Genomic DNA, 25,876 nt, shown 5'->3' with positions numbered 1-25,876 from the left:
TGGCTTTCAAAAACCTCCTCTTCCAAAGAATTGGAATGACAGCATCCCTATGGAAGCATAGGATTTTGGGGGGGAGGGGGGGAAGAGGTAACTCCAGCATTGAAGCTTAAGGAGCCTGGGTTGGAAGAAAGGGCACACTCTTTTCCTCTCCACCTTAAATAAATATTTTGGGTTAATCTTGTTCCTTCATGCATCTGGGTTTGACTCCTCTGGAACTCTTGCTTGTTGAGGTGGAGAGGGAGGAAATAAGGTCGAGATCAGGCATCCCCAAACTGCGGCCCTCCAGATGTTTTGGCCTACAACTCCCATGATCCCTAGCTAACAGGACCAGTGGTCGGGGAAGATGGGAATTGTAGTCCAAAACATCTGGAGGACCGAAGTTTGGGGGTGCCAGGTCAAGATGCACCTTGCCTCTCTGCATTCTTACTCGGGGGGGGGGGCATGCTGTAGCTTAAGAACATAAGCAAAGCCCGGCTGCATCAGGGCAATGGCCTACCTAGTCCTGTATCCTATTCTCACAGTGGCCAAGCAGATGCCCCAACGAGAAGCTCACAAGGAGGATCATTCTGAGCACAACAGCGATTCTTCTCACTTGTAATTCCTGGCAAGTAGTATTCAGAGGCACATGGCCTCCAAGAGGGGATGGAAGAATATTCCGAGGGAGATGGCAAGGTTGTCTGGAGCAAGGATTGTTCCATGTGTGGAGCAGGATTGTGGGGGAGAAAAGATTGGAGTACGGCTATTTTGATTATTGCACTCTGCCCTCTCCCAGGTTTCACGGGGGTTGAGATTTTGCATCCTAGTCTGACAAATCTCCCCCAAAAGGCAGTACAGTACATTCAGGTCCCACTATCTGAACACAATGCGTCCCCTGGAAATCATTTGGGAGGCAAGAGTTCATACAAGGATTTCCATTGATTCCTATGGGGAAATTTCTAATGTGTTCCCAGCCATGGAAGTTTGGCCTCTAAAAGCCATAAGAAAAAAAACAACACAAAATAAACCCCACCCCTTAAGAAAACCCTCTGAAACCTTACTAAAATACAGACCACTACGGTCCAGTTCTGTTCCTTAGCCAACCAGCAAAAGGCAAACAAGGAAGTAAAAAATGCTCTCTGTTTGCATATCTGAATATGCAATGTGTATAGCAAGGTTTGGGTACTAATTCCTCATGTTTGGATAAGTGAATTCTTGCAGAGTGAGCGTTCGGAAAGCAGGACCTGCATATTTATGCACATGTTGATCTCTTATATTGCAGTTTGATTTTTTTTACAAAAATCACTAATAGAATATTAATATTAATAAAAATAAAATTAATTAGTAAATATTTGACACTCAGCAGAAAAGTTCAGCTTTTACATAGGGGTGATGGGGAAAATAGTCTGGAAACTCAGAATTTACAGTTCAGCAGCTTAGGAGGTTTCCTTTCGTCCTCATCTTCTTAGTTAATTTGTCCAGTGCAAGAGAATCTCCCGTTGATCTTTTGAGCCCTGGTGAGATCCCTGTGACAGGGAGTTCCGCTGGCTCAGAGCGTAACATTCCAGGCTTGAGGGACACAGCTAGCTTTGGAGAGGGTTGCTCGCTCACAACACATTTGCAACGGGGGGGATTTTTTTGGCACATCAATGGAATAGATTCTTTCAGTTGTTGAAATTGTGCTGCTTGTTCGCCTTCAGGCAATTTGAAACTCGCCATAGGCGAGTAGGCGAGTGGCTATTTCCAAGCTTGTTTGCAGAACTCATCCTTCCCACATTCACACCGAAGCCCAACAATATCCCTGAATTGACCTGGCTCAGCCAGGTTCTGGCTAACCCCCCCTTGCCAAGTCCAACTGTAGGGTGTGCTTTGCCTACAGTTCATCATTGGCCATTGTGGGGTTGGTGTAGGAGAAGGGAGCATTACCGTTCCTTGGTAGAGTCTGTGGGAAAAACACACAGAGAAAGGAAACGGTTAGTACAATCACCTAAGACATGTAGGAAGTTGTGCTTTGGCACTAAACATCCCCTGCTGAGCGACTAACCATATTCACATATTTGGCTCCAGGGTTGCCAACTTCTCTCTCCCGACCTTGCTCCTCTGCCATTAATAAAAAAGAAATGAAACAGGAGGTGCAATGCTTCTTGTATTGCTGTGCCAGAAAAAGTTCCACCAATGGAATTTCTATCTGTCCAGTGTGTTGTATTCAATATTATTCAAACTCAGATTGAAGGACGGGAGAGAAAATGGATTCAGTTTGCATTTGAAGCAGAACCTACTGAATTTGGACTTTCCAAAACAATACAAGAATGGAAACACAGCCATTCTTTGAAATCTGTACTTTGAATTCTGAGATGCAATTCTCCAAATAGCATTTATGGTACATTGTGGGGATATAACACATACAAAAAGCATTATATTAGACTATATTATTTGCAAAAATATGTATGTTAAGTCAAAACTCCATACAAAAATGTGGGTTTTTAAAGGAGAAATTTGTACTGATATGTTGATGAATTTTCATGAGGATTCTGCCTCCCCCCCCCCCAAATCACAAACCACTAGAGGAAGGTAGATAACTGAAACTAAGCTTGGAGAAATGAGAAACCGAGAGACTCAAAATGAGCAGGACCATTCATCCCTACTTAGAGCAGATCCATTGACATGAATTGACATATTAATGGCTAACAGGCATTTCAGTTGATTTAATTTTGAGTAAAACTGGATACAGCATAAAGAGAGAAAGTAGAGTGATCTGCACAGGCTTGCCAACAGTTTTATGCGCTCTGATCCTGTGAACATTCAACAGCAACCTGCTTATCTGAAAGGGTTTAAACTGGGAGATGTGGGTCCAAATCTTGACCCATTTATAGACTCATGGGTTTATAGCTTGGCGGCAACAAAGCCTTCCTGGCCAGGGAAAACGTCATCCTTCCTGATTTGACACTGGATTGAATAACTTACGCATGGGCAAACTTAGGTTTTAAAATTCTGAATATTAGAATATCCTGTGCAAATTCTATTTACACAGAAGGCCACTGAGACCTTTACCTTGGCAACAGGGAAGTTCAGAAGCGAAAATTTCCAAAATTCTTTTGTGAGGCGTGCCAGTCATCAGGCCCCATAAAAGACATTTTATGCCTCCTGTTCCCAGCAAAGGCATGAGGAGTTATTTTGTCACGTAACATTAAAAAGCAAACAAATGTGCCTCTTTGCATGGTTGGAACTTGGAGGATATGAGCAAATAAGGGCAGCTCAGCTGCAAGGTGTACAGGTGATGCAAGTGGCAAAAATGGGCACTTTTTTTGGCGGGGGAGGCAGATTTTGGATGATGCCACCTGTGGACAGCTTTGCCTTGGTAAGGGCCGGCATGTGTGATTGCTTCCTGGAACATTGTTAGCCTTGCTTTTAAAAACATCTTTGTGAGTGACCTTGAACCAAGGGAACATGAAAATGGGTTGTACATTTAAACCAGGGCCCCCCCAGTTGCAACTCAGATGAGGCTGCAGCCCACCTGCCAGCCCTACCCTTTTGCAGCATTCTCCATTCCACCCACCCCAAACAAAAGGCACCGAGGCACTTCATGCTAACTGAACATGCTCTGTCTTTACCCGGTTGTTTTTGGAACCCCCGCTCTTTAGGTTCCCCCCTTCAAAATATTTTCTTTGCACTTCTGCAAACCTCAAGGGTCTCCCAAAGGCTGCCAGTGCCTCCATCTTGTGTAAGTGTGGGGAACCTTTGGTCCTCAAGAAATTGATGAACGGTAACTCTCATCATCGCTGGCCGTGAGTCATGCTTGCTGGGACTGATGGGAGTTGTAGTTCAGCAGCATCTGTGGGGCCAAAGGTTCCCCACATGGGTGGCTCTGTCCCAGCTGTGGGTCATGGTCTGATTGGCCACAGTTGGAAAATAAGAACGCCCTGTTGCTGGATCAGGCCAAAGGCCAGTTTAGCCCAACATCCTTTTCCCCACAGCGGCCCATCAGAAAAGGAAGCCCACTGGCAGGGCATGAGCTGTAACCCATAAGAGCATATTTGCTCCAAGATGCTGCCATTGGAAGCCCAAAAGCAGGACCTGAGCACATCAGCAGCTCTGCCTCCGACGGGGGAGGTATAATATAGCCATCAATAGAGTGGTTAAGCAGTCAATCCCAGGAAACTCTGGAAACTGTAGCTGTGGGAGACGAATGGAGGGTGTGCTAACAACTCTCAGCTCCCCAAATGAACTGCAGCTCCCATAATTATTTTTTCGAGAGGGAAGCCATGACTGTTTAAAGTGCCACTATAGAACAACCTTTACCAAAGGTGTCTTGGGCTTTGAAGAAACTCAATCTCAGGACGCAAGGGAGGGAGAAACGTGCTAAGAGGAAGGCACACTTGGCAAATCCACACTGTGATCAACTCCCGCCTGGAACCAATGTCCCCACTGTGGAAGGACGTGTGGATCCAGAATTGGCCTCCACAATCACTTACGGACCCACTGTTAAAACCGTGTTTATGGAAGACAATCTTACTCGGTTACGAGTGATCGCCAAAGAAGAAGAATAGTGCTTAAGGTTGTGGCCTAAGTTCTACTTAGAGTTGACCTATTGGGGAGCTATTTTTGCCACTACCATCCATTGCAATGGGTCTGCCTTCCATGTCCTTCACTCCAACCTGATATGCTGAGGAAACAGAGAGAAGCAAAGGGCTCAGGTGCATTTCCACCTTTCCCTGTGGATCACTGAGGGCTAGCGCCTTGCTTATCCCCTTTCGAGAAGGAAAAAGCCAAGGTGGAGCAAGCTTAACTAAAGGGCTGTGCGCATGCAATTGCCCCAACGTCCAGGTTGCCCGGATCGACCCCACTGAGTGCCCCTTCCCCAGAGGGGTTAAAAACACTGGGAGCAGCAGCCAGCTACTGAGGAAAGAGCCTTGGAAAGCGGCCAGAAACATCACAAGCAGCTCAATGTCGTGTGTAAACATTGCCCAGTCACGAGGCTGGGGAGCGGCCAGGCCAGCTGAGGTGCTGGCCACGCACCCCCAGGCAGCAACCACACCAAGGGCAAACGGGCTCAGTCCTAGCCTGGGACCACCACCACGCCCCCCCCCCAGTCTAACCAGCGATGCCAGCTGTATTCAGTTGCAGCAGGGGGACAAGGCGGGAGGGAGGAGGGTGAAGCCATTCCAGGGACCTGCAGTGCCAGGCTTAACCCTCCCCTCCTCCTCCTCCTAGATTTGCAAACAGCTGTTGTAAAATTTAAGCTGGTTCCTATGAACCCAGAGAAATGGATCTTGACCCAGGGAGAGCTCAAGGATCCAGGCAAGCAGACGAATTTAAGCGTCTCCTGCCCACCAAATAACAGAGACCAAACCAGGACTTACGAAGCAAGGCACTTTTATTTTTGCTGTTGCAACAGGGTCCTTCCTCTCACACAGGAGAACAAGGAAGGAACCCCAAACAAAGATGTCTTGCCCTTAAAAAGAAATTTGAAATTGGTTTCAGCCCACCCCCCAGAAGCATCATCCATATGTCACAGAAGGGGTGTAGCCCAAGACCCCCCTCCCTAGATTCATCATAGGTACATCATGAAAGGGGAGGTCTGGTGGCAGTAATCTGAGCAGTCTGGACCCTGCCCCCTGCCCCCAAAACCTAATCAACAAAATTGAGAGATATTTACATTTCCCTGTTTCCCAGCCAAGTTAATCACACCCTTTTGTCTGGCAGTCAGGTATCAGGATGCCAGGGATTATCACTTTAATTCCTGAGACAATGAGAAGGTTCCCCCCACCCCACTTCTTCCTTGCAGAGGAACACCTGGTCAGAGAGAGTCAAAATGGTGTCAGTCAGGCCTGTTTTCCTGTGCTGCTTCAGACATGTTTCTGTACATTCATGTACATGTTTTATGAACAATATATATATATATATATATATATATATATATATATATATATATATATATATATGACCTCAAAATTCTTATAACACAGCCCCAGGGTGCTGAGCTAAATATTTGCTCAACGTCTCCATGTTTGCTCAGCAGAGCCGCGTAGGGAACAGGACAGATGCACCACCCGGTTCTGTGGGGACCGAGGTGACTTTAGCAGGCCTCTCTCCCTGCCACATGCGCAATGGCACCCACTCCCTTCCTGAGAGCCACCTAATGCCCGAGAGGCCCTGCTGGGGTCGGTTGGCGCAGGTCGCCTTGGCAACATGGCCTACCCAGCCATGACGGTCATGCTGACCGTTCTCAAGGGTCAGCGGCCTGTCAGGAAGCAGGGTTGGGTGGGTGCTATTTGTGGAAGTTCCCCAGGCCTCAGCCTGGTGTGACAGTAGTGGAGGAAGGAAAAAGGTTTCCATGGCAACAGGTGGAAGGCTGCCTCAGGTGCGCTAGGCCGAAGCCTTGGCCGAAGCAGCCGTTGGCCGTTGCCACGGTGACCACAGCTGCGGCCTTTCGCTGCCCCATTAGAGATTAACTCAGGGGCGGAGGTGGAGGGCAGGGAAACCCGCTCTGGGGTTCGAGGGCAGCGGTGAAACCGTTGTGTCATGAAGGATGAGAGGCAGGGGCTTCAGGGTCCCCTCCATCATGGCCGGCAGAGATGTTGGCCGCAGGGAAAACCCCTTGACGTCGCTCAGCGAGCAGGGTCTCTGCCCGCAAGGGGATTGCAAAGTGAAGGCTGACACAGGGAGAGTAATACAGGGTAGGGAAATGGGTAGGGCAGGCAGGGGTAATCAGAGGCAAACAACTGACTTGCGGCCCCATCTCACCTGCAAACATGGCGGGGCTTGGGATAATTCCCACTATACCCCAACCCCTCCAATCCTTAGGGCCTGGCTGGGAGTCTGTGTTTGTTTACCTTCTTCTGTCCAATTTTTCAAATTGTAAGCTCTTTGGGGGCAGGGGCTTGTACTCCTGGAGTCCCTCTAATGTTCATGTGGGTGGTTTTTTAAAAATATTATTATTTCAATTCATATCTCGCCCTTCCTCCTGAAGGTGCCCAGGATGAGAAAAACACTATACAGTAATAAATAATAATAATAATAATAATAATAATAATACACACATCATTCTGAAGACACCTGAAGGCAACCCTGTACAGGGAAGTTTTTAATGTTTGATGTCTTTTAATGTGTCGGACGCTGCCCAGAGTTGCTGGGGTAGCCCAGTCCGATGTGCAGCATAATAATAATAATAATAATAATAATAATAATAAGCATATTATTATAAATAATAATAATTCTTTAAAAAGTTAAAAATTTCTAACAGCATTTAAAAACAGTCCCTCAGACAGTGAACTCAGGGTTGCCAGGAACATTGTCTTTCAGCAATCAAATGCCTGGGTGAACAGGAATGCTTTTAAATTGTCCCTGAAAGTTACCAGGCACACCTCCCCAGAGCCCCACATAAATAACACTGGTAACAACTAGGTGCAATGTGGCAAATTCATGCCTGCCTGCATGAAACCATTAACTGTTTCTATGGGGCTTCTTTTTTTTTGGGGGGGGGGGAGGAATTAGATTAGAAGGGTATAGGTGGGGGAGGCACTAGGAATGGAAACAGAAACTGAGCTCGATTGACCAAGGGCCTGACTCTGTATAAGGCAGCTTCCTCCATTCCTATTTCATTGAATCATAGAACTGTAGAGTTGGAAGGGACCACAAGGGTCATCTAGTCCAACCCCCTGCAATGCAGAAATCCTCCAACCAACATGGGGCTCGAACCCATGAACTTCAGGTTAAGGGTCTCATGTTCTAAAGACTGAGCTATGGTCTCAGCCCTGTGTTTAGAATCATGAGGCCTTTCTTTTTGAGGGAAGGGATGTAGCTCAGGTGTAGAGCATCTGCTTTGCATGTAGAAGGTCCTAGGTTCAGTTCCCTGCATCTCTAGGTAGGGCTGCCAGTCAGTGCAAACAACACTCAGCTAGATGGACCAACGGTCTGAGTCGGTATAAAGCAGCATCCTGTTTTAATCAGCCCTTCATTCAGAAACTTGAGGACTAGAATCTTTCTTTATCTTAAGGGGAAAGGCCATAGCTCAGGGAGGAGCATTTGCTTTGCATCTCCAGAACCCCTGTCTGAAATCATGGAGAGCTGCTGCCAGTCAGTGAAGACAATATTAGGCTAGATGGACCAATGGGCTTATTCAGGTGCATGGCAACTTCTAACGTTCCTATGTACTTTGTCACTAAAGAGCATCCCAGGATTTGGGTTGGGTGAGTGACTCTTGCTCACCTCACTGTATGGGTTAGGCTTGCTTCCGGGGGCAACGTATCGCCCGTGTGTGTTGTACTTCGGGTACTCACTCATGATGTGGTAGGAGTCTTGGTTGCTGAGCAAATCAAGCTCCCCCCGGTGATTCCGTCGACACCAGTAGATGATCTGCGAGGGAGTGAAGAAGAGTAAGAGTAAGAAAAGGTCATGTTGCTGGGAGAGATGGATTGGGAAGGTGAGAGACAGCTGTGAGAGCAGGGGGTTGGACCAGATGACCTGTTGGGTCCCTTCCAACTCTACAGTTCTATGGTTCCAAGTTCTACTTCTGAGTAACAACATATGACAGAAATGGGGAGCCCATTTTCATCAGCAGGCTGCATTCGCTTCTGGGCAACCTTCCGAGGGAGACATGCCGCTAGTAGGAGGGGCCAAAGAGCTATTAGCAATCAAAGGGTATTAGCTAGGGTAGCTAGAGGAAGCCTCCAGCTCCAGAAACACTCTACCTCTGAATGCCAGTTGGGAAAGAGTAACAGCTGCTGTAATTGTTGCCCTGTTTGTGAGTTTTTTGGAGGCAGGCGCTTGGCTGCTGTAGTGGAAAACAGGGGGCTGGAATGAATGGGTCTTTGTGGCCTGATCCAGCAAGGCTCTTCTTAAGGCTCTTTAGCCACAGCAGCTCAATGGCACTTCCATGCTCCATGGCAGTATACCTCCAAATGGCATATACTCGGGTGGCAAGGAAGACAGGAGGGTTGACAGGACAAGAGATTTAGCTCTGTGTTTCATTTTACCCAATGCACTTTAAACCTACCGTATGGCGCATACGCAGCCTGACAATCACGCTGTTGTTCTGTGCAATGGAATCTGCAACGTGCACACTAATTTGCCTCATTTATTCTGGTTATGGCAATGAGGACTAAAAATTGCCAGGCATGTCTGATTCACTACTGAGTAATAGGATGCTGAGCTAGATAGACACGAGGCATGATCCTGCGGGTTCTTATGTTCCCCATGTCTGCCAGGTGGCCCATTGGCTCTGCCCCAACCACACCCACTACTCTTGCATCTCTAGCTCCGGGTCTCTGCAGAACCAGCTCCCTGAGTCTCCAGCCACCTGGCGGGTTGATGTAGCTGGTGGCAGAGCTGTTGTTTTTGGGCCCAGTGGGTCTGCACCTCCACCAGCTTGATTTTGAGATAGAAGACTGAGAGACTTACCAGGATCAGGAAGGCGATGAGCGCCAGGAGGAGGAGGATGCAAACTAAGACGAGGAGAGCAATGCCCCAGCCTGGGACAGTCTCTGGGCGATTGGGAGTGTCAGACTCTAATTTCCTCACTGCAAAATGGTAAGAGTGGATATCAGTGGCCCAGGTAGGCAAGTGTGGCTACTGGGCTTGGGATGGAGAGAGGTTGCATGTCCAAGAAAATCACTCCTGGAAATTTCAGTGGTAACTGAGCACTGAGCTGTACTTTGTTAAGGGTGCTGGGAATTGTAGCTATGTGAGCAGCAAACTACGGTTCCCAGGATCCTTGGAGGGGAAGCCATGTGCTTTAAATGGGCAGTGGCCAACCATTGATATCCTGTCCGCACAAGGATTTCTGCTTGCTCCTCCTCTCATTTGCACCCTGCCCCTCCCTGAATCTTCTCCAGAGGGCTTGGGGGATTCCCAGAAGACTTTTATAGGAGCCGTGCAGGAAGACTGCAGAGACTGTTCCATGGAGCAAAGAGAAATCCTCATGCCAATAGAACAAGAGATTTAGTGGTATGTTGGATTCCACCCAACGGGCTTTAAACGTATGGTGCGTTCGCTGCCCGGGCATCATGCTGTTGTTTTGCATAAAGCAATCTGCAATGTGCATGCCGCTTGGCACATAATCTATTCCAGTTTCGGCACTGAGGGCTAGAAACCTGGCAAGACTTTCAGGAATGGAAGTCAGCGACTAATTCCACACGTGGGGGTCTGAGTGGCCTAGATACAACCCCAGGGATGCCTTGCCATGATACCCAGCCACGGCTGCTCATCCTTAACCCCTTCACCTTCAATGTTGGACAGCTTCAGATACTGCAGTTGCTCTGGAGTTGCTTGACTCAGAGCAGTGTGTAGTTCTTCGGAGGAAATGGGCTTGCCTTCCTTGAACCATAGTGTCGTATCTGCCACTACTGATCCAGGCCTATATGTTTAGAAAGAGAAAAGAGACACATTGAAGCATCTGGAAATGCAACCTCACACCCACACGTTATTCAGCGGCAATGTATCTGCTGTGCATGCAGAAGATCCTAGGCTTAACCTCTAGCATCTCCAGGTAACATATCTGGGAACAACAGTTTTCTCCTTCAGCTGGAAATGGTGGGTAGGAACATACAGGAACACAGGGGGACCTGTCTTGTACTGAGCTAGACTATTTGTCCATCTAGCTCAGTGTTTTTCAACCTTTTTTGGGCAAAGGCACACTTGTTTCATGAAAAAATCACGAGGCACACCACCATTAGAAAATGTTAAAAAAATTAACTCTGTGCCTATATTGACTATATATAAACTAATTTTCAATTTTTCCCATGGCACACCAGGCAACATCTCGCGGCACACTAGTGTGCCGCGGAACAGTGGTTGAAAAACACTGGTCTAGCTCATTATAGTCTGTTCTTTTTTACTTTTTTTTATTAAGGATTTTCTTGGTTTACAGAAATATGTGCAACGTCTCTCATAACATTTTTACAGATCAGTTTCATTTGTTGAGACATTGGGAAGGAAAGGGGGAAAAGAGGTAGATGGGGGAAAGGTGGGTGGGGGTGGGTTCGGGTGACGGTGTTTCTATTTTACCGAATATATATGGGGGGAGGGAGTTGTCAGCGACGCTTGTGCAGGTTCTCTGTTATTCGCTTAGCTCAGTACTGTCTACATTACAGGGGTTTTGCTTGTGGGGGTTGTTTCTGTTTTTGATATGTATTAATCTTTTGTATCTTTGTTTTAGGCCTTGTTATGATTTATGTGGAAATTGTTTAAATTCATTGTGTACTAACTAGATGACTTTGGGGGTCCCTTCCAACGCTACAATTCTAGGATTCTACTTTTGATGTTTTATTTATTACTAGTGTATTTCAGCCCGTTCAATAACGGGCGCTAGAACATCCTGGGGTTCGGAGAAGCGCTTGCGCAGCGCTTCTCCGAACCCTGGGACCTGTCCTTGCTCTCCCTCCTTGCTCCCCCTCCTCTCACGGGCCAGGGAGGGTTGTGAGGAGGAGGCCTTCACCGGCCTCCACCCTCGCTTCCCTGACGTTCCGGCCGGGAGCGGCGGTTGGAGGAGGCAGGGGGGGGAGTGCCCGCGTGCAGTCTCTGCTGTCCAATCCCTGTGTTCCTGGGGCACATGCGCAGTAACCCAGGGACACACGGGAAAACTTGGACACAGAGACACTTGCACTTTATTATATAGGATGATCAGGGCTTTTTTTCAGCTGGAACATGCTGGAACTCAGTTACGTCACCTCTCAGGTGGGCACCATTGCTATTATACGAGACTAAGGAAGGCGTTCATGGTGAGTTCCGGCACCTCTATTTCTAGAAAAATAGCATTGTTTATGACTACTTTCATTACTTTTGTAATTATGTGTTTTTTCATGTTGTAAGCCACCTTGAGCATAATTTTGACTATAGAAAGACAACATACAAATAAAATTTTGTATGTGTGTACATTTAATGGCAGGGGCTTTCCGGGGGTCTAGCAGTACCTGGAGATGTCAGGAATTGAACCTGGGAACTTGTGCATGGCCCAGGAGACTAGTGCTTTAAATGTAAGGTGTGGATTTGGCCAGAGTCTGCTTAGGATTGATGTGCAGAAGTGCTCAACCCAGTCTTACTTCTCTTTGGCTCTTTCCCTCAACGCATGTGTGGTTGGCATTGAGACCCCTTTACCACTCATGCGCCCCAATGACATAGCCACTAACCTAGCCGTGGTGTCTGGCTTCCATGGGGTCTTTCAGATATGAAGTGCTGTAGACTTAATTGGGCCACACGAAAGGAGACTGAAGAGCATGGGGTAGAGGAAAAGCTGCTCTGAATGAGATCCTTGCACAGCACAGGGTTGGGACCAAGTGGAGGCGATTAAACTGCTTTTTTTTTTGTAAGAACCAGAAAACCCTACATGACCCTTTCCCCTAGCCCTTATTTAATCCTCATTCCATACCTGAATGAATTCACCGTGTATCCAGAATACCTCCCAGCAGCAGGGCACACTGAGCAGTTGTAAACTGCATTGTACTGTGGAAAGAAAGAAGAGGTACGCATGTTGTATTATTAGGATATGAACTGATTTTCTTTGGCCTGAGACATGGCTGGGATGAAGTTATGCCTCCTCGCCTTCTGTACCCTCCCAGAGATAATATTTACTATTTCTTTCCTTCGGCAAGTTATATACCACTTAATTTCAGTCATCTCTCAGCAGTGTATGGTAAAGATAAAAACTCAGTTTAAAACTACAGAATTAAAATTTAGCTAAGTGATTGGGCAGGGATACGAAATAATTTTATTTAAAGCAACACACACCTTTCCTTCCCACACCTAAAGAAGGAAAATACACACAGTGTTCAGATTTCTGAGATCTGATTCTGCATCATGTGTGAGACATGAAAAATGTTGTCTACATTTTCTCAGATTTTGCATAATTTTGCTTACTTTTTTCTGTTTACTGGCTCATTTGAAGAGAGAGAGAGAGATGGGGCGTTGAGATCTTCTTGGCCCCACTCTCCATCCCCACTACCAACTGAGAGCATTACTGAACCAACTCCTCTTCCCCTAATTTCTGGGATTTTACCAAGCCCCACCTCCACTTGTAACCTTCCCCTGCTCCAAGTAATAAGGACTACAAACTTGACTCTTGATTTGAAATGAATGCCAACATTCTCGCTCCACCACCTGATCACATTTCTCAGAGCATCCAAAAAAACAAATTAAAGAAAACAAACAAGCAAACATTATGTTGGGCCCCCACCCCAGAGTCCCAGGCCAGGAAAAGCTATACCAGTGCATGAACCGTCTCAGGGGTGATAATGTACAAAGGAAGCCTTTGCAGGAGAAGCAGGAATAATGTTAGGCCCTGTCCATATATTGGCTTAATGCGGATTGTGAAGCCCTCTAATTCCCCCTTGTCCATGTGACGCTCTGCTCCAGCTACTGTGGTCCCATACTGTCTCCTTCCTTAATCTGGAGATTCCCTATTGAGGTGGCTCTCCTGTTCAGATCTTCAAAGAACATGGAGTCTCTGGATTTAGGAAGGAAAACATGCGGGGCAGCAGGAGAGTACATCATGGATGAGGGTGACGAGGGGGCCTGGAGTGCAGCTTCTCAGCTCTTGCCTGCGTAACAAACCTGGACACCCCTGGAAAGGCAGAGAGACCTGCCTTACTCTTTACAGATTAGCAAGCCTCACCTCATCACCATTCTGAGAGGCTGGGGAGCAGTAGCACCCCCCTTCCCTGCAGCCCCCTCCCGCAGGGTGGTGGAAAGGCCACAAAACTTACCATCTTCCCAATTGTCATGCTCAGGTTGCTGTAGGCACTGGAGGACGGATTCAACAAGTCGTCACTAAATACCCTTTCAATGTGATAGCTGAGTGAGTAATACATCAAAGAAGGGGGTGTAGTCGAGGTTGTTGTTGGAGTGGTTGCCGGTGTGGAAGTTGTTTTTGAGGGCAGGGAGGTGGGGGGTTCCGTGGTGTTTGAGGTCACTGGGAAGACAGCAAAGAATCCCATTAATAACCCACTTTAGGGAAACACCTGAGGGATTTGTGGCTGATGAAAAAGACAAGCCTGTTGTCCTATTTGGGGATTGGTACTAGAGGTGGGCAAGATTTGATTCAATTTTCAGGATTCCGTACGCCTTTGTAACTGAAAGCCCCCTTCATTGCATTTCACCCTCAGCCATTTTCCATTTCATTCAAGAAAAGTTCATTGATCTCCATCCCCCTGTTTTATTGTCCCTTTCTGCTATTTCTTTGGACACTGCAGATCCATGGGGTGAGAGGTGCCCCCCCCCCAGCTGTGGCATAAGCAGCCTCTGCAGAAGCCCAATGAAGCAGTTAAGCCAACATTAAAACTGCAATGGAAGGAATGGTTATGAATGGGCGTCTCCGATGGGAGTCCCCTCCATGTCCATTTTGGGTAAAAGGTAAAGGTAAAGGGACCCCTGACCAGTCGTGACTGACTCTGGGTTTGCAGCGCTCATCCTGCGTTATTGGCCGAGGGAGCTGGCGTATAGCTTCCAGGTCATGTGGCCAGCATGTCAAAGCCACTTCTGGCGAACCAGAGCAGCACACGAAACACAGGAGGAGCCTCCGGATGGAGCCCCAGAATCTGCCTTCACAGTCAAGTGTTCCAGCCCACCATCACCCCGCAATGGAAGGAATGTGTAGGTAGGAACAGGTGTCTCAGGTGGGAGTCCCCTCCATGTCCATTTATTCCTCTCCCTTTGGGGAGGAATGGGAAATCTGTGGGGAAGACCCATAGCTCACTGGGTGGAGCATCTGTGGTAAAATAAGTTGGATTCTTCAACCTCGCTACATCCCTCAAGCTGTGTACCCACCATACTTTTAAATGCATGGGGTATTTGCGAGGATCCTGGGAAGCGGTTTGCTAAGGATGCTGGGAATCAAAGCTCTGTGAGCACTAAAGCACTATTCCCAGGATACTTGAGGGCAAGCTGAAGTGGGCGGCATTCGGCTATTGCGTCCTGTCCTTGCAAGGCTTGCTCCTTGCTCAATGGGGCATTTTCCCCCTCCTCCCTCCCTCCCCGCCCAAGTGAACACTGTGCCCCCCCCCGATCTGCTCCAGAGGGCTGGGGAGAACCCCCAGAACAGTTTCAGGAGGAGGGGTGTGGTGAAAGGAGAGCCTTCCCCTGCACAGGGAGAAATCCTTGTGCCAATAGATGGAGAGGTTTAGTGCTACTTTGGTGTTCAACCAAAGGACCTTAAATATTTGGTGTGTTTGCTGCCTGGGTTTCATGCTGTTGTTTTGCATAATGCAGTCTGCTGTATGCATATTAATCTACAGAAATCCTCCCAGTTTCAGCACTGAGGGCTGGAAACCTGCCTTGACTTCCAGGTGGGGAAGTTGCTGTGGAGTTTTCGTTTTCTCCTGAGGATGTGGAATTTTCCCCAGATCCCTCTGTGGAGGTGGTGAAGATTTCCGTCGCATGGGATTTTGTGGTTCCCTCAAAGGTGGTTGCTGTTGCAGAGGATTCTGTAGGGGATGTTATTGGTGGGGTTCCAGATGGGGAAATTGCTGTGGAGTTTTCATTTTCTCCTGAGGATGTGGAATTTTCCCCGGATCCCTCTATGGAGGTGGTGAAGATTTCCGTCGCATGGGATTTTGTGGTTCCCTCAGGGGTGGTTGCTGTTGCGGAGGATTCTGTGGAGGACGTTATTGGTGGGGTTCCAGTTGTGGACCTTTTCGTTTCTCCTGAAGGTGTGGAGGTTTCTCTGGATCCCTCTGTGGAGGGGGTGGGGGGTTTTGTCCCATAAGAGTTTGTGGTTCCCTCAGGGGTGGTTGCTGTTGCGGAGGATTCTGTGGAGGACGTTATTGTTGGGGTTCCAGATGGGGAAATTGCTGTGGAGTTTTCGTTTTCTACTGAAGGTGTGGAGGTTTCTCTGGATCCCTCTGTGGGGGTGGTGAAGATTTCCGTCACATGGGATTTTGTAGTTCCCTCAGAGGTGGTTGCTGTTGTGGAGGATTCTGTGGAGGACGTTATTGGTGGGGTTCCAGTTGTGGAAATTGTTGTGGACGTTTTCGTTTCTCCTGGTGTGGAGGTTTCTGTGAGTCCATCTGTGGAGGTGATGGGGGATGGTATCCCATCAGAGTTCGGGGTTTGCCCAAGGATGGGTGGTCCTGTGGAAGAATATTCTATTAAAGAGGTGTCAAACATGATTGCCAGTGGGGAAGTTGTTGTTGAGGGTGGGGAGACGGTGGCTTCTGTAGTGTCTGAGATCACTGGGAAGATAGCAAAGAATCCCATTAATGACCCAATTTGGGGAAACACCTGAAGGATTTATGGCTGGTGAAAAAGAGGCCTTCCTTTTGTTTCTACCCATCTCCTAAACACACGTCCCAACCTATCAGGGATCACACATGAAATGCACTTAGGTGTAAAACAGGGATGGGGAGCCTGGACATTGTTATACTCCAACTCCCATCAGCCCCTGCAGCCAGCATGGCCAATGGTCAGGGATGATGGGAGGTTGTAGACATTCTGGAGTGCCACAGGTTCTGCTTCACTGGGCTAGATTGAGCGATATAAGGATGGTACATTCAAAAGAACGGTTTGGGATAATCAGCCTATCTTTCTAATGTTGGGCTGCTTCCAAAAATCCCGAGGAAAATACCAGCTGTGTATAGTCACCAGGCCAGCTGCCTCTTTGATAGGTGCAGGGAAACTTAAAATACTAGGCAACAAGTAAGCATGTGCAGCCACGTCCAGTCCAAACTGTAAGGGAGTTCAAGGGCAGGGAGATATGGCATGGGCAAGAGAGAACAGCATCTCTTTATTGATCTCTGCCCTGTGCTTGCTTTTGTCGGAGACTGGCAGGTGGCATGCACAAAAACAGCCTCATCCTGGAGGCTTCCCCATCCGCTGTGAGGTTAGAGTCTGGAAGTGGCACCATTTATTCAAAGAGCATTCAACCCATGAGTTTTGCTCCAAAAAGCCTTCTGCTTTTAATATGCCTGGACGGGCCTTCAGAACTTAAGAAGAGCCTTGCTGGATCAGGCAAAGAGAGAGCATCTTGTCTAGTGTCCTGTTTTTACAGTGGCCAACCAAATGGGAACCCCACAAGTAGGACCTGAGTGTGACAGCAGTTCCCAGCAAACTGGTGTTCAGAAACACATTGCCTCTGGCAGTGGAGGAAGATGGCCTTGGAATGGCAGGGGTAGCTTTCTTTGTAAAGGTCACAATAAACCACCCAGGTTAGGCCCTCTATTCTTTTATTTAGCTCTGTTCTGTCCTTTTAAAAAAATACTAATTTAATGAACACCTTCCTAAAATGGATGCTGCAACGAAATGCTGCAGCACAGAGTACCTGTACTCCCTGGGTGAACCACCCATGGCCCTCTTCCAGGATAGACTATTTCAGTGGTGGGGAACCTGTTGGGATGCCATCTCCCATCAGGCCTAAGCAGCATGGCTAGTGGTCAGGGATGATGGGAGTTGGGAAACTGGAGGCCCTACAGGTTTCTTACTGGCGGTAAAAATGCAAAGGCAGCCAAGGGGATGCCCTCCAGATGTCAGGCTCCAGTTCCCATAACCCCCCTGTTGGCAGCTGGGGATGATGGGAGTTGTAGTCTGGCAGCATCAGCTGCATAGCTCAGTTGGTTAGAGCGTGGTGCTGATAACGCAAAGGTTGCAGGTTCGATCCCTGTAAGGGACAGCTGCATATTCCTGCATTGCAGGGGTTTGGACTAGATGATCCTCAGGGTCGCTTCCAACGCTATTGTTCTATGATTCCATACCCTCCAACAGTTCTCCGATGAAAATAGGGACGTCCCATTTCATAACGATAAGTTTACTATTTATATCCCATACATCTTACTGGGTTGCCCCAGTCACTCTGGACAGCTTTCAACATATATAAAAACATAATAAAACATTTAACATTTTTTAAAAAACCTTCCCTATACAGGATTGCCTTCAGGCGGCTCGGGAGGTTTGATAAATCCATACCATCCAACATTTCTTCAATGAAAATAGGGACATCCTAAGGAAAAGTGGGACATTCCAAGATCAAATCAGAAACCGGGACGGCTTCTCTAAATCAGGGACGTCCCTTGAAAATAGAGACACTTGGATTTACAACCTCTGGAGGGTGTCAAATGTTGGTTGCCCCTGATACAACACTTCAGTGATTAATAGACTAAGATTTCTGTAGTGGGAGAATTGTAGCTATCATCTCTTGATGAACGTAACCCAAAAGCATCCCCCCCCCATCGTAGCTCCCATAAAGGGATGGCCAAGCAATGCAAATTCAGTTTGCATTTAAAAGTGAAGTTATGTAATTTACACTTTCCAAAGTAATCGGCAAACCAAAACCCGCGTCTTCTGAAATTCGCAGTTCTCAAAGTTTTGCGGATCTCCATGCAAGTAACAGGCATAAAAGTGCATGTACTAGGGTCATGTCTGCATAAAAATGCATCTATTAGTGCAAATAAACTGAAAAATGTATGATAAGCAAATTGCTTTGCAGAAATGTGTACATTAGGAAAAGTGTAAGTTGGTAGAAATTTGCACTAAAATGCTAATGAATTTTCATCAGGCCTTTTTTTTTTAAGTAGACTGTTGTAAGAATGTAGAGAACTGAATTTAATTTTGATGTTTAGCTTATTTTTCAGTTGCTGTTTTGTTAATAGTGTTTTATAAATTCAAATTGTTTTATTCCGGGCTTTTTTGCAGCTGAAACTTGCTGGAACATAGTTACATCACCTCTCAGGTGGGCGCCATTGCCATTCTAAGAGAATGAGGGAGGAGTTCATGGCGAATTCTGGCACATCTTTTTCTAGAAAAATAGTGCTGGTTTGATTGATGATTTGTTAATTATTTTATATGATTCATGCTGTTTTTGTGATGTTCTGTTCTGTCTTATTATGTTGTTGCTATTTATTGCTTGTGAACCTCTGAGATTCACTTGATCGAAAAGTGTAGTAATACAACAAATCAAATAAAAATCACATTTCAGATTGGAAAAATGAAAACTGGATAGGAAACCGAAACTGTACCTATTCCAGTGTGAACCGTAAGCAGTTTCTGCTTGCTGGCCTCCTCTGGAACCTACGCCCTTAGACCGGTCCAGAGCAGTCAGCTTGGTCTCGCTGACAGAGGCCTGGGCATACCCTTGATGGCGAGAATGACCCATGGATTGTGCAATTTTCTTTCCAGAGTCCTTCCCCCACAGCACAGCACATTGCAGCAACATCTCTGGGACCAAACCTCAGATGGCTGCAGTTGGTGCTGTCTGCTGAAATCATCGCCAGCCTCGCCTGATTCCTCTTGAAATGTGGGGCATCTGCCAGAAGTGCCAGGAAACCCCAGAATTGGCTCGATTGGAAGGGATTCTGTCATGCATGTTTGCAGAGTCAGGGCAGGAAATAGTCAGAACCAGTCAATTGGGGCTTGAAATAGGCTGTGGCTCAGTGAAAGCTGTACATGCTTAGCTTTAGCATGCAGAAGGTCCAACATTGTTGTTTGTTCTGGGTATCTGAAGAAATGTGCATGCACACGAAAGCTCATACCCAGAACAAACTTAAAGGTAAAGGGACCCCTGACCGTTAGGTCCAGTCGCGGACGACTCTGGGGTTGCGGTGCTCATCTCGCTTTATTGGCAAAGGGAGCCGGTGTACAGCTTCTGGGTCATGTGGCCAACATGACTAAGCCACTTCTGGTGAACCAGAGCAGCGCACGGAAATGCCGTTTACCTTCCCGCTGGAATTACAGTATCTACTTGCACTTTGACGTGCTTTCGAACTGTTAGGTTGGCAGGAGCAATGGGAGCTCACCAAGCAATGGGAGCTCACCCCGTCGTGGGGATTTGAACCGCCAACCTTCTGATCGGCAAGCCCTAGGCTCTGTGGTTTAGACCACAGCGCCACCTGCGTCCCATAGAACAAACTTAGTCTCTAAGGTGCTACTGGACTATTTTTTATTTTTTTATTTTGACTGTGTCAGACCAACACAGCTACCTACCTGAATCCACATTGTTGTTGTTGAGTAGGGCGTTTCTATTTTCACCAAAGACATGTTGGAAGGCATGCAAGACCCCCCAGTCTAAAGCCCTGGAGAGCGGCTGCCAGACTTTGTTGACAGGGCTGAGCTAGATGAACGAACGGTCTGAATCAGCCTCCTGGACTTTTGTCATTTCCCCCCTTCCTCCCCCACACAAAGAATGCAGGATTTTGAGGGTTTTAAAAAAATCTTCATCCAGCATCACTCCAAGAGGAAATTGATCACGGTGACAGGCTTTCAGCAGGAAGTTAAGGGGCACATACTGATTGGAAATGAAGGACGATGTCTGCCATGAAATTTTTGCAGGCATAAAAAACAGGACTGAAAACAGGGTCACACATACAGAGGCAGAGCTAGCTGCTCTGGCACCCAGAGCGGCATACATGCTGTGCACATGAGGGCGGGACCATGGGGGCGAGGCGAGCGTCCCAGGTGGCAGGGTGAGTGGAGTGTCCCGGGGGGCACCATGGCCAGTGTCCCAGGGGGTGAAACGCCCATGGGGACAAAGTGAGCCACCCATGGGAGGTGGAGCGAGCTGCCCATGGCAAGCGGCTTCCTGGGGGGGGGCGCCGCTTTGCCAGCAGCCTTCCTCCCTTCCCTCTTCCTTTTGACAGCTGGGGTAGGCTCCACCCCCCCGGAAGCAGCCCGGGTGTCATCACAGAGGGGGATGACATACAGCGCGGCGCCCACTCGCGACTCCCAAGCCTCCCCCGAGCTGTCAAAACAAAGGGGGGAAGGCCTCCGGCAAGGCGGCACAGCTCCCCCCCCCCTCGACGGCTCAGGGTAAGCTTGAGAGTTGTGGGCTGGCGGCACACCGAATGTCACCCCCCTCAGTGATGACACCCGGGGTGGACTGCCCCCACCGCCCCCTTCCTCCGCCCCTACACACATAACAGCCCTGGTGATCATCATGAATGCACAAAAAAGGACATGTGTAGGGGGCTCTAGGAAGGCTCTGAGGAAAGCAGTGGGAAGGGGAAATCTCCCTACAGCCCCACAAAAAGCAGCCTTTGCTTTTTCCTTTGTTGAAGTATTACAGCCCTAATAGACAACCAGCTGGTAGCGCTTCCACATCCAAGAGTACTGTACCATAGGAGAAGCAACAGAGGAAAGCTTGTTTGTCTTAACAAGGTTTGCTATTGACAATCCCATCACACTCCCAGTTTGGGTTGAGTCAGAAGTTGTTTCCCCCCTCTTCTAAAGGGAGGACCATTCTCCTTATCGAAAAGCCTTTTGTTGCAGCAGGAAAATCTGTTTGCCCTTGGGATTGGTCTGGTTTACAACCCTTCCTTCCCCTTTCTCTTGTGTCCCCATAGACATCTCTGCACTCCTGCTATTGCATTAATCTACAGCAGGGGTCCCCAAAATACGGCCCCCGGGCCGGATGCGGCCCAATCGGCCTCCCAATCCGGCCCGCGACGACCCCCGCCGCCCGCTGCCGCCGCCCGCTCTTACGGCGCGCGGCGCGGCGACGATCTTAGAAATCGGCAAAAAATTGCCGATAATCCTTTGTGCGCATGCGTATGGGCCTCTCCCGACCCAGAAGAGATCATTTCCGATGCACTTCCGGGTTGGGGGAGGCCCATACGCATGCGCACAAAGGATTTTCGGCGATTTTTTCCCGCCCGTGTGCGTGTGCGCATGCGCACGGGCGCGCACTCCCCTGCCCTCCGGCCCACTGCACGGTAAGTCTGGGGGCCCCTGATCTACAGTGTGTTTAAAAATGGATGGAAATCCACATTTAGATATGTTTGAAATGCATTTTTCTTTTAAACATATGTTGGGTTGCATCCAAGTAGATTCCACCTAGCGTTGCCATATTTTGAAGAGCAAAAAAGAATACGCATTTGCTGACTTCCACTTTTAACTATGGATCACTATGACAACTCTACCCATGAAAAAAGAGGACGTGTCCTGGAAAAAGAGGACATATGGCAACCCTTATTTTTGCATACTAGACATTTAACCAGCGTAGGTCATTCCTGTTTATTAACTTTAATGGGCTTACTTTGATTAGGATTTAGCATTGATTACAACCATCTCAACTTTCACATTTCTAAATAAGTTTTCTTTCCAAATAGCATTTTTAAATGACTCTTTTTTTTAGCTGAAACCTGCACAGCCACATTCAGGGAAGTGTGAAACCTTGGATCGCTATGTTCCGCTCATCATGTGTCTTAGGGCGTTAGAGCTGGCAAGCACCCATAGCTCAGGAGCAGTGTTTACTTTGCAAGCAGAAGGACCCAAGTTCCCGGCATTGGCTGGGGATCTCTCCTGCCTGAAACCCTGGAGAACTGCTGCCAGTCAGTGTAGGCAATGCTGAGCTAGATGGTACGAGGCAGCTTCCTATGTTCCTGTTTAAAAGCATGGTTCAAAACCATGAGGACTAGAATCATACTATTATATTTTAAAGAAGGGATCCAGGTCAGCGGCAGAGCACCCCATGTTTAATCTTCAGGTAGGGCTGGAAATCTGCCAGCCCGTGTAGGCAACATGAAGCTAGCTAGACCTCCTTCCTAAGATCAAATATGTTGTTGTTGTTGTTGTTGTTGTTTAGTCTTTTAGTCGTGTCCGACTCTTCGTGACCCCATGGACCATAGCACGCCAGGCACTCCTGTCTTGCACTGCCTCCCGCAGTTTGGTCAAACTCATGTTCGTAGCTTCGAGAACACTGTCCAACCATCTCGTCCTCTGGTTGGACAGTGTTCTCGAACCAACGAACATGAGTTTGACCAAATTGCAGGAGGCAGTGCAAGACAGGAGTGCCTGGCTTAACATCAAATATGTTAAGGAACCCTAATTATGCCTCCATACCTATATATGAGTAAAAAACCCACCTAACCTAAGCAACAAAGAGACAATTGAAAGCGTTTGCACCTGAAGGCCAACAGATTTATTGTAGGATCAGTTTTCCTGGAAAAGAGGCCAATACTGTACTTCAAAAGCCCTCTGCCCACTCTCCCATGCCCCTGATTTGTTTTCCTTTCCCCCTTTCATCTACATTCCTGTGCTCAGGAACGGTAACAAATGAGCTGGAGATTAAAGTGATCTCATTACAAGACTGGACCCTCTCCAGATCTCTCTCTCTCTTTTTAATTGCACTTTCATGATTACAGGGCTGTTATAGGGGGATTCCACTCCCAATCCCGCTGCGCCTGGAAGAGTTTCTGAGCAGACAGACTGCTTCTTTTCCCCATTTGCACACATCCTGTAACTTCACCTGAAATCCTGCAACTTTTTATACCACAAATGTCTCCATTTATTTTATTAGTGGAATAGCTCAGTCAGTATAGAGCACAAGGCTCTTAATCTCAGGGTCATAGGTTTTGGCCTCACTTTGGGCAACAGATTCCTGCATTGCAGGGGGTTGGACTAGATGACCCTCGGGGTCCCTTCCAACTCAAGGATTTAGTGATTCTTTCTGCCTAGGGTCCCTCCGGACAGCAATCCCATGGCAACCAGGAAGGGATGAATCATAGAATCATAGAGTTGGAAGAGACCACAAGGGCCATCCAGTCCAACCCCCTGCCAAGCAGGAAACACCATCAAAGCATTCTTGACGTATGCCTGTCAAGCCTCTGCTTAAAGACCTCCAAAGAAGGAGACTCCACCACACTCCTTGGTAGCAAATTCCACTGCCGAACAGCTCTTACTGTCAGGAAGTTCTTCCTAATGTTTAGGTGGAATCTTCTTTCTTGAAGTTTGAATCCATTGCTCCGTGTCTGCTTCTCTGGAGCAGCAGAAAACAATCTTTCTCCCTCCTCCGTATGACATCCTTAGAGGCCACAAGCACTGAAATGATTATGGTGCCCCCTCACCATATGCCGTTCAAAATACAAACAATGCTAAACCATAAAATAAAATCTGTAAAATAACACAAAACAAAGCAGAGATTTACAACCTGATTTCCTCGCAGTATTTCAATCGCTGGTAGAAGGACACCCCCCTGGTTTTGTGGGGAGTAAGTAATCAAAAGAGAGCAGGGAAATGGTGTAAAGAAGTCTAACCAAAAGTGTAAAGAAGTCTAACTAAGTTCTGATTTTTCCCATGGTGCCTTCTTCAAATGTGAGATTCTCCCCCCCCAAAAAATTCCTCTTTTTCTGAGGTGCCCCTCATTTGCTGGTACCCTAAGTAACCCAGCACTGCTCCCAGCACTGGGGGAAGCATTGCAAAACAACTAAGCAAAATGATATCCGGACAGCCCAGTATAAATCCACAGCTAATGCGTTATTATTGCACCCACCCACTGAAACACCCCCCCAGTCTGAAGGAGCCTGGGGTCTTAGCCTCGAGGCCCCCACAACACCCAGCCCATCTCCATCTAGAAAGAGCACACCGTTCCCTAGAATAACGACTCTCTTCCTTCCACCTTCTCCAGCCACACCCGTCTGCCATTCTCCCTTTTGACACACCTGCAAAAGGTGCCCAGCACCCCTTTGTTATCACCTCGCCTGGCAAACGTCCAGGACAATATTTGCCACGGGTTTTTGCCCCTGCCCGACAATATCTGTGGGGCTGCTCTCCCTCCCCATTCGCCTCCCCCCCCACCCAAAGCTCCAAGCCACCCATTTTGCCATCTGCTCACCTGGGCACAAGGCCAAGAGCATCAAGGCCAGGCCGACCGTCTGCAGGATATTCCGTTCCATGGCGAGGATCCGGAGATGTGGGGTGGACAGGTGTCCGAGGCACGCTCCTTCACGGGCTTTTGTAAACTCCCAAGGCAGGTCCACCGAGCTGCAGGGGTATCAGGGATTGCCAGCAAGTGCCTCCAGGTAGGAATTTATAGCCGAAGCACCTGAGCACAGGTAAGGGGCGGGGAGGGAGGCCACCTCCCACAGGGCTGGCTGGGCTGAGCACTCAGAAGGAAACACGGGCCCCTGGGGAGCTGTTTCCTTGAAGAGAGAAAAGGCTGCTCCTTTCCTGCCTCACCTGTTTTCACACTGGGGAAGGGAAGGTTTGCTTTCAATTTGGGGGTGCCTTGTGGGGGAGCCATAGGGGAGCTAAAATACGGGAGAGGTCAAGAGCTGCAGCAAGCTAGGAGCTTAATTTGAATACCAAAGCGACCCTGGAAAGTGTTAGATCTCTATTCCATGTCATTATTCTGGAACAGACATAGATCAGTGGGAGAGCATCTGTTTTGCATGTTGAAGTTTTAATCCCAGGGAGGGCTTTGCTACCTGTCAATGTGCTTAGCTAGATGCCCCCGTAGCCCTGCTCTAAGGCAGCTTCCTTTTTAAATCAACCCTTTCCCCATACCTTGAGGACTAGAATATTGCTTTATTTTAAGGGGGAAGACCAGAGCTCAGCAACAGCATTTGCCTGAAATCCTGGAGAGGCTGCGGCAAACGTAGCTGGATGGACCAGTGGTCTAACAGTAGAAAGCAGTTTCCTGTATTCCTAACAGGGTGTGGGGGAGAATTCTGACTCTGTTCTCATTTAAAGGAGAGTTCTCAATTCACACTTCCCAAAACAATAGGTAAAGGTAAAGGGACCCCTGACCATTAGGTCCAGTCGTGGACGACTCTGGGGTTGCGGCGCTCATCTCGCATTATTGGCCGAGGGAGCCGGCGTACAGCTTCCAGGTCATGTGGCCAGCATGACAAAGCCGATTCTGGCAAACCAGAGCAGCGCACGGAAATGCCGTTTACCTTCCCGCTGTAGCGGTACCTATTTATCTACTTGCACTTTGATGTGCTTTCGAACTGCTAGGTTGGCAGGAGCTGGGATCAAGCAACGGGAGCTCACCCTGTCGTTGTGGGTGTGGGTGGAAGCCTCAAAAGAGCTCAACCAAGGAGAGTTGATACTACTCAGTGGACGTGAAGTGCTGGCTGGCTGTTGGAGGGGGCAGCTGTCCGGAAATGAAAAACCAAGGAGGAGGGGAAACTGAATGGAGTATCTTGGGAAAGGGCACAGCCCGCTGGATTCCAACCAGGCAAGCAAGAGCTGAAGTAGTCAGAGTTCA

General features: G+C 48.0%; 1 protein-coding gene across 2 annotated transcripts; it reads right to left on the bottom strand.

Moving 5' to 3' along the window:
• Nucleotides 1-71: 71 nt before the first annotated feature.
• MUC1 (mucin 1, cell surface associated) lies at nt 72-24,665 on the bottom strand. Of its 2 annotated transcripts, none has more exons than XM_035098717.3 (8): nt 24,500-24,665; nt 15,240-16,034; nt 13,674-13,879; nt 12,341-12,414; nt 10,197-10,330; nt 9,376-9,494; nt 8,185-8,331; nt 72-1,918 (listed from the first exon to the last, which is right to left on the bottom strand). In XM_035098717.3, exons 1-8 carry the CDS (start codon nt 24,558-24,560, stop codon nt 1,850-1,852), a joined length of 1,605 nt encoding a protein of 534 aa, XP_034954608.2. In that variant the 5' UTR covers nt 24,561-24,665; the 3' UTR covers nt 72-1,849. The 2 variants fall into 2 exon arrangements, with proteins under 2 accessions (XP_034954608.2, XP_034954609.2); XM_035098718.3 differs by having other exon boundaries at nt 8,256-8,331.
• Nucleotides 24,666-25,876: the final 1,211 nt, after the last annotated feature.

This window comes from Zootoca vivipara, chromosome 16 (assembly GCF_965207765.1).
Source record: "Zootoca vivipara chromosome 16, rZooViv2.hap1.1, whole genome shotgun sequence".
Taxonomy (NCBI): domain Eukaryota; kingdom Metazoa; phylum Chordata; class Lepidosauria; order Squamata; family Lacertidae; genus Zootoca; species Zootoca vivipara.
Note: the sequence above shows the minus strand (reverse complement) of the source record. Positions and strands in the feature narration are given on the sequence as shown.